Below are 8,991 nucleotides of genomic sequence, written 5' to 3' on the forward strand. Positions count from 1 at the left end.
AATATAAGGTGCAATTTTCATCCATTGGTTTTCTAATGATTATCTTTCCATTGGTAACGACAATAATTAATAATTTTAATTCTTAAATCTAGTTATATATGATAATATTTTGAAATCTTTTTAAGGATGCAATTTTTAAAATCTCATATAACATCATCAAAATATTATTTTTATTAATGAATTAGATATCCATCTTAGAAAATTATATTGATTTGAATTTTTATTAAATAGACCAGATTAGATCAAATTTTAAAAAAATCAAAATAAGTTAATACCTTTTTAAATAAATCCATTTGAATCCAAAATAAAATTTACCCAATCTTTCCACTATACTATTCACAGGGTTAAACTAAATGACCTAGCCAAGTTAGAATGTAGCTCAACCACAATTGATATAAAGCAGATACAATTGAGTTTTAGTTCAAATCATCCACTTCAAATTTAAATGCCTAAAAGGTTTGTCATTTGGTTTCAATATCACATTTAAAATTCAAGTGCAAAACCAGAGGCATCAATAGAGATTACTATATTGGATATTAGATGTTCTTATGTTTTATTATCTGTAGAAAATACATGCCTTGTAGTGGTATCCAGAGTCAACAGTTCAGCTGCATTCAGATTTCTCATGTAAAATGAGAGGTGCCATTAGAAAATCAAGGAGCTTTAGAAAAAGAGAAAAATTGGAAATTTCTAATCAACTACTGTGCCAACTTTACTCGAGAAAAATGAGATTATGATGAGTTGCTTGGACTTCGTCTAGGGCTGCGACTCTGAGTTCGAGGCTACAATGCACAAATGATATCAAAGTAGAAGATTATACAAAGTACAAGGAATAAATCAACACAACTATCCTCCAATTAAAGTCAGATAACATTTACCGATGAATTTGGAGATCCAGATCTTGACTGGGATCTGCAAAAAATTTAATGAACATCAAAGTTAACCAAAATGAAGAAATTAATCCACCACAAATCCTCTTGCTACTGAACCCAGTATCACACATCTTTAGTCTCGTATGGGTTAAGAATTCTATTGCCAGCATCGCAAGATATCTTCAACCAAATATAGAGAAGATATATCCATCACAATATAGTACAAGAAGAATTCCTAAAGAGAAGGAATAGATCAACCAGAACTCACCACACAAGGTACGTTGTTTTCTGAATCGTAACACTGCTGATTTGCAATGATTTGTACCAATGGCAATTAGTTCATCATGATCCAACCTTTAGAATGCAACTCATCCATTCTACAATTGTAAACCGTGTTGGAAAGTCTCCTATCTCTAACTCAGTTTTTGGAGTGCAGCTTATACACATTGATTAGACAACTTCACCTAATACCATTTGATTTTAAGGTATTAGAGTCAATAACTATTCGACAATCATGCGTGGAGGGGAGATGTTGAAAACTCTCTCACATTGTCTGTCTCAATTATTGAAATGCGACTATATATTTATTGGATAACTTCGCTTAATATCAATTGATTTTAAGATGAAATTTGAGAGATCGTGCTTTTAATCAATATCATTGTCATTAGTTACAACATTCAGGTGTACTACAGGTGCTCATCAACAAAACAGCATTACCTCAAAAAACAAGGTTGGCGATAGCACCACATGCCATCAAGATCCTAACATGCAGTTCCCAGGTCGACGCATTAGGCCACATCTAAAATGCAAAAGTCAACCCTAATGAACATTTGTATGTTTAGTGGCCAAGCTCACAATCGACTTCAACATTGCCCCCTCCACCTTTCCACCTTTCCACATACGACAGAGTTATGCTGATAAGTCTATGGTACAACAGTAGGCTTTATGAGAAGAAAAAAGTGGAATGAATACAACAAAAAGCTCACTTTCAGACAAGTTATGGGGAAATATATAAGGAAATAAAATGTCCCCTACAACTTTTAAAAAGAGTGAAGCTCAAAAAATTTGAGACACGAAAAAGAATATCATAATATCCTAGAAAAGAAAACATGTCAGTGCAATCCATCCCCAAAACTGAAATGAAAATTTAATTTAATGTCATTGTTAGTTAAAAGTGAAATAAAGAGATGTCATTGAATACTTGTAACAACAGATGTTCCATCCAATGAATTTTCATTTCCATCAAGAAATAACGTGGTAAAAAAACTTAAAAGGTAAATATCGTACTGAATCACAGAGAACTGTCACCATTCACCTATACTAAGACGTGGAAGGAAAAGAAAAATTACAAAAAACCTTATAACATGATTGGAGCTTAAAGAAAAAAATGTAAATAACTAAATATGATATAATCTAATTGTCATCATATATTCCAGCTAATATCAATAACTTCTACATCAATTGAGTCCCCAAGGTGGGTAGTAAATCATCACACATACTATTTGTTTTAGCCCATATGAATAAACTATAATCATGTATATTTAACAAATTAAGTTTTCATCTCTCCTTGTTCGAGAACAGGGAGAAGGAGCACTCAGTGGCTGAAAGATAGTTTAAGAATAAACTAAAAGATAGAGAAAAGGATGAATTCAAGCAGAGACATATATACAACAAAAACAGGTAAACAATTTTGACAAGGACAAAAGTTGACACAAGTTGATTTTTTTTTTACATGAACAAAGATGTAATGAACCATGGGTCTACAATAACACAGAATTATGAATCAGCAAACCAAGCTCTCATTTCTCAACCAAAACTAATAGATAAAGGAGTATAAAAACGAGTGAAAAGTATAAATAAATATCACAAAAATTCAACCAAATAAATTATATTATTCCTGCTGGAGGTGCATCACAAACCAAAGAGTCTTCTGGCACTGAGGATAAGTAGTTATTTTTTATTCCTGCTGGTGCATGCATGACAACCAGAGAATACATAATATTGTCCCCTCTCCCTCTCCAACTATTTGAATGTCTCATGGGAATCATCAAGTTCACCACAAATCATAGACAGGAAAGACAAAAGGTTTTGTCCAAATGAATATTACCCAAAATTATCAAGTTTATTTCTTATCCACCGTATATGCAAAATGTGTTGTTCTTTTAAATGAACCCCATGATACTACCTAGTGGGAAAGCCGATAGAAACATACTCCAAGTGAAAACATTTACAGTAATTGAGTGATACTCTTTGCCTAATGATGTTGACTAAATTCTAGTTTTACTTATTATGTAGAAGCACAAAAACTACGCTTTAAAATTTTAAAATTTAAATCACAGAGCACAAAATATCAGACGCAGTAGAAACTGACCTTGAAAGAGATATTGAACGATGAGGGTGTTTTGCTTTTGGAGACAAACTGCAAAAAGTAACACTAAGTCAATTACATGAAGCTACCAAAAATATATACCAAGTCATTCAATGCAACCAAACTGAACCTTCCACTCCTGTCACTATAGCTATGACTTCGGCTCCGGCTGCAGCTTCGACTTCGGGAGACGTATGGGCTACGGCTGACACTTCTAGAATAGCTCCTCCCTGAATCAAGACTACGACTTCTAGAATAAGCTCGATCATATTCTCTCACCTAGACCAATCAGAGAAATACATTAAGAAAAACAATTACAAAATTGAAAGTTGAATGTAGTCAAATATAGAATCCACCCACTCGTATGTAAGCTCGAGAAAAGGCATTGCGGAATTCTGAGTCATCAAGTTTCCTGATCTGTAAGGCAATACAAAGTTAAAGAAGTACAAATGTACTATTTAAAAAGATGGCAAGGTGGGTAAAACGCAATGTGATAGCCATTAGATGATAGGTTTTAAAATACTTACAGCATATTTCATATCATCATAATTGGTATAATCAACTATCCCAGTCATGCCTGCATACAAATTATACCAAAGTTTAGAAATTATGGTGTGAATCTTTTAATACAAAATTAGTTAAAGAATCCTATGAATGCATGAAATTGTAGGACGCTGTAGCAAAATGACACCTGTCATCATTTCCTGAAAGCCATGCATCTACATCAATTTCACCATTTAACATTACTAGAAAAGTTAATCAATAACAACCAAGATAAACATTTTGGTAAATGTTTGGATTATATTCTTTTGTGATTAAAAAAAATCTGACCATTAAAATGATGGATAGAGAACACACAGATGCAAACTGTGATATTTAATTGAAACTAAACATGTGCTTTGTCTCAAATGATTGGTTCTTATCGTTATATTGGAGTGCCATGTGTACAACCAATCGCATCAACTTCTTGGTGAACCTAATATTAAAGCCTTGTGATATAAACCTTGGCTCTTAATGACCCTACATCATAATAATAGTGAAGAAACCGTCCCCGTACTTTAGAAAGTAAAGTATCCCAACTCTTGCTTATAGATTTAACAAGACATTGAGAAATATGAAGAAAGAAAAGTTCCCCCTGACAGCACAATAGCCTATGCGCTCAAGCACCCCCACAGTATTACTCATTTTGCAATAGAACAAACATTCCAAACTAGACCTTAATCTACTTACCTCCACGCTCACGGAAGACTTGCGAAAAACACACATCACCAGCTTTACGCATGTGATCCTAATCATCAAAACTCAAAGTAAGCAAATATGGTTCATTAATTTAAAACTAATACAATGAGTTCAATGTAAAAAGTCATCAATAAGCAGCATGCAAAAAATATGAACCAAATCATACTTTCAGGTCTTGCCACGAAGCAGATGGAGGTAATCCAGTGACCAGAACTACAAACAGAAAAAAAAACGTCAAGCAAAAACATCCTATTTTCATGAGCAAATAGAAAGTAAAAATGAAAGGATAGAACAGACTACTCCACACAGATATCAAGCTTAACAAAACCCATCATTATATCAGAAAACAATACATACCACGATAGTCAGAACGCCAAGAAACTCCACGACTACCACTGCTACCACTGTAGTTACTATAGCGGTCTACTGATGATGAATGTCCCCGTCCACCATGTGCAAGTTCAACCTACAGAAACAAAGAGTGACCAGAAGATCATAAGAACATTAGATAGTGTGTCCCCCAGAGAAAAATACACTAGTGAATAAAAGGAGAGCGTACTAACTCGCAACCGAAAACCATCAAAATTGTAACCATCTCGATATTGAATTGCATCTTCAGCATCACGAGCATCCTCAAACTGCATTTAAATATTCAATCAATAAACATAATGAGGGATCTGAATAAACATGAGATCAATACTCCTTTGCCACCTAAAACAATATATACAGACCTCTACAAAAGCATAGCCCGGTGGTCTTGGAGGGATCTTCAAATCAATGTCAACAATAGGACCATACTACAATTAGACAGTGAAGAAAGAAATTAGTGAAATATAATTTTGGATCTCTTTGCCTACAACTAGATTTCGAAAGGAATATTGTGGGGGTGGCATTACTAAGAAAGTATATGAATAGGTAAAATAGTGCATGATAATTGACAGAACAGTATGGATTATACTGCTAACAATTATACTGCTAACAATTATACTGCTAATCAAACCATAACATGCCCAAATGCTAACAAAAGAATAAGTATAAATTACACGTACCCCCCAAGAGGTTTTATCAAATTATATTAACACCCCAATTTCTACAAAATTCTCCATAAACATTCCGTTTGTTTAAGAACATTAGATGTCAACCTTTTAATTACACCAGAACCCCCGTAAGTTTTAAAAACATTACAACTACACCCTCCTGATAAGGAAGACCACTGTAATGGTGAAAGAAACTAGAAGTATAAGTATCATTTAAGAAAAACTCAAGTGGTGCCATTGTAATTTTCTCAAATAATAAGAATTATGGTAACCTAGAGTTTAGATTTTTTATTTATTTAAAGAGTACATATTTGTTATTTGTAATTATATAGGTTTGTATTTATTTGCAACTCTAAACAGATTTTATAGTTGCCATAGATAAGTTGATTTGGTACTGCAGATACCAGAAAATCCACATTCCGAATTCCCATTTTTGAAGATCTACTTGTTTTCTTCTCGTGTGTAACTGTGTATTCAAACATGAGAATAAAACTAATAACACAATTATTTTCAGAAATGTAACTCAATTTCATCAAGAAACATACCTTATAAAAAAGATCCTCAACTTCTCTCAAGCGAATGTCACCAGGCAGATTGCCAACATAAATTGTGCGACTTGACCGTCCGCTCATATTTTAACCCAGATAACAGTTTGAATTACAAACTCAACAAATTCCTGAAAATTTACATACATGAAATGTAAACATCTTAATTACTTCAGCTAAAATATAATGCACAATGGATGAAGCAATGTTTAGAAAAATTGACTGGAACAATCACATAATTTCATAACCACAAATATGCCTGAACTGCCATGCAAGTTCATTGAAATCAAACTAAGTGTAATTATTAACACATCAGTTATAGGAAAAGCACATAGGGCTTAAGGATTATGTTTCCTTTCAGTACTTTCTGTTTTACTCGACAACTCAATGAAACAAAAGCAATAAAAACAAGTATCCAATTAATCTCTCTCTCTCTCTCTCTCTCTCTCTCTCATACACAAACACTGGTAGTCGAGTCATACCTACAGAATCACTTGGCGAATAAGCCACCCCCAGCGACAATCGATCAAGATGAAATTAAAACTAAAGTGTGTCTAGTATGTTACTGAAAATAAATGGAAAAACATTCGAAGACACGAACCCTAACTTTCCATCAGAAATCATGAGAAAAACTGAAAATCCAGAGGAAAAACAAGCATGTGAGTGAAAAAATGTTGCAAGAACAACGAAAGAACTTGCAACAACAATGAAAGATCTTGTTAGAGACAAGACATACCCCACTGAAATGAGAAGACACAGAAGAAGCTAAGAAGGAAGTGAAAATTCTTCACTTTGTTCAGAGACAAATATAAGGCATCGCAAATTTAGTCATTTGCCGATGACACGTGCACGGTCTTAACCACCTTTACATATGTCTTGTTCATGTTTCTCATTGGTCAAATCTTTTATTTTAATTTAAATATTAAATACACAATTTAAAATATTGATGTAAAATATAAGTTTAATTATGCCTTTGGTTCTTATTTTCGACTACAAATCTCAAATTGGTACCTATATTTTTCGAAATCTCAAAATGGTCCCCTTTTTAGTTTAAAAGTCTCACTTTTACCCTTTCCGTTAAATCTGGGCAAACGACGTTTGTGGTTGCTGAGGTGGATTTCTGTTACTGAAACGTGTCAATTACAGGTGGAATGGTGTGGAAATCTTTATTTATTTAAGCCACCAACATTAGAAAATGTAGAATCCCTAATTTTGTTGTCATCTTCTCCCTTCTTCTGTGATGAATCCAGCGAGTTGTGTGTCTTGTGGGTCCTGTTCAAGTTCAGATCTTGGAGGAAAGCAGAAGAGCAGTGTCAATTTTTGCAATGCACGGTTGTGATTGAAGAAAAATGTTGTGGGTATGTGAATAATGAAGAAAAGGTTGGTGGCAATGTGAAGATTGAAGCAATGGGAATATGTATTAATTCTTAAAAACCTGTCCGAAAAAAAGCAATGGGAAACCAACCTCAGTAACTGGAAACTCCACGGTATGCTTTGATGCCTGCCTCACTGTGATTTCTGTGACAACATCGGTATTTGCAAACTTCCCATCTTTGCTTAATCCACCGTACTTCACCGGAAGCTGCTCTGGAGCTATGTATCTGAAAGTGCAAAGAGACAGACACATCAAAACCATAAACCAAACCAAAAAATAACAAAGATAAAGCAAAATTTGAAACTTTATGTCCTCGCCTCAAAAGGATTTCCGTTGATTTAGAAGGTCCGGCAAAGACAAATTTACTCTTAGTCCTTACAGTAAGAAAAGGGCTTATCATCCTATTCACTGCCAGGTACCACCATGGTATATTAATGAAAACCTGAACCAAAACAAAAACGAGGATTTAAAACAACACACGTTTGAATTTGATTAGCATGTGTATTGTATGCGCGCAATCCCAATCTTTGCATTTAATCATTCAAATTCACGCTGATATCAAGTCAATAACCTCAGATTGCACGCGTGATGACGATGGAGAACGAGACGGATCACACTCCACAACTTCCACCACAGTTTCCCCAAATTCTCCCGAACTTTCTTTTTTAAAAACCCTAAACCTAATTTCACAATTCTGATTTTTTTGAAAAATAATTATCCCACCTTAAATTATAAAAACCCTAAACCCTAATTTAACATTTTAAATTACCCTAAACCTAATTTAATTACACCTGCCCATTCCACGTCACTGTTTTCCTGCCAAGTCACTGTTCAATAACTGGTCAACCTTGCCATGTCACTGTTCACCAAACGCCGTCAACCCAGACTTAACGGAAAGGGCAAAAGTAAGACTTTTAAACTAAAAAGGGGACCATGTTGAGATTTTGTAAAATACAGATACTAATTTGAGATTTGGAGTCGAAAATGGAGACCAAAGACATAATTAAACCTAAAATATATGACCAACAATGCATCACCAATATTAAAAGTATATTTTTCAATAAATATCAGTCTTAGATTTTTTCTTTATATTCGTCAAATAGGAAAAGTATATTGTAAATTTTTTTCATAAATATTTTCAGTTATAAAAATTTACAATTAGAATGTTATCATATTTTAATATATATATATATATATATATATATATATATATATATATATATATATATATTGTAGGTACGGACGGTAAAACGTAAAATAATCTTCTACTTATACACTTTCTATGTTTATTAGTTTTAACTTTAAACATGTCACATTATATCTAAATATAATAATTAATTTGGGTTCATTTGTTTATTTTCAATGTGAGCCAAACTGCTTGATTGAGAAAAAAACATATTAAAAATTGACTATAAAAAAAACATTTTTAATTTTTTTTAATATAGGTTCCTTCTTTAACTTCCTCATGTCATTATTTATTAATCCTTTATTAGTAGAATGTTGTAAGAAATTATTTGGCGCATTACTTAATGATATAAAATTGTAACCCATTAAT

At 33.2% G+C, this 8,991-nt stretch overlaps 1 protein-coding gene across 9 annotated transcripts; it reads right to left on the reverse strand.

Annotated features, from left to right (window-relative positions):
• Positions 1 to 527: 527 nt before the first annotated feature.
• On the reverse strand, positions 528 to 6,895 carry LOC114192643 (serine/arginine-rich splicing factor SR30-like). 9 transcript variants are annotated; one of them, XR_003606133.1, is made up of 15 exons: positions 6,798 to 6,866; positions 6,544 to 6,693; positions 6,062 to 6,192; positions 5,211 to 5,276; positions 5,043 to 5,117; positions 4,837 to 4,945; positions 4,646 to 4,692; positions 4,471 to 4,528; positions 3,768 to 3,817; positions 3,601 to 3,657; positions 3,371 to 3,519; positions 3,244 to 3,291; positions 1,590 to 1,762; positions 879 to 912; positions 528 to 782 (listed from the first exon to the last, which is right to left on the reverse strand). XR_003606133.1 is itself a non-coding variant. In XM_028082421.1 (15 exons), exons 3-14 carry the CDS (start codon positions 6,146 to 6,148, stop codon positions 732 to 734), a joined length of 831 nt encoding a protein of 276 aa, XP_027938222.1. In that variant the 5' UTR covers positions 6,149 to 6,192; positions 6,544 to 6,693; positions 6,798 to 6,866; the 3' UTR covers positions 528 to 625; positions 717 to 731. The 9 variants fall into 9 exon arrangements, 2 of the variants coding, with proteins under 2 accessions (XP_027938222.1, XP_027938221.1); XR_003606128.1 differs by having other exon boundaries at positions 1,590 to 1,795; positions 6,798 to 6,865; XR_003606129.1 differs by having other exon boundaries at positions 879 to 1,336; positions 1,590 to 1,795; positions 6,798 to 6,865.
• Positions 6,896 to 8,991: the final 2,096 nt, after the last annotated feature.

Source organism: Vigna unguiculata, chromosome 7, assembly GCF_004118075.2.
Source record: "Vigna unguiculata cultivar IT97K-499-35 chromosome 7, ASM411807v1, whole genome shotgun sequence".
Classification (NCBI taxonomy): Eukaryota; Viridiplantae; Streptophyta; class Magnoliopsida; order Fabales; family Fabaceae; genus Vigna; species Vigna unguiculata.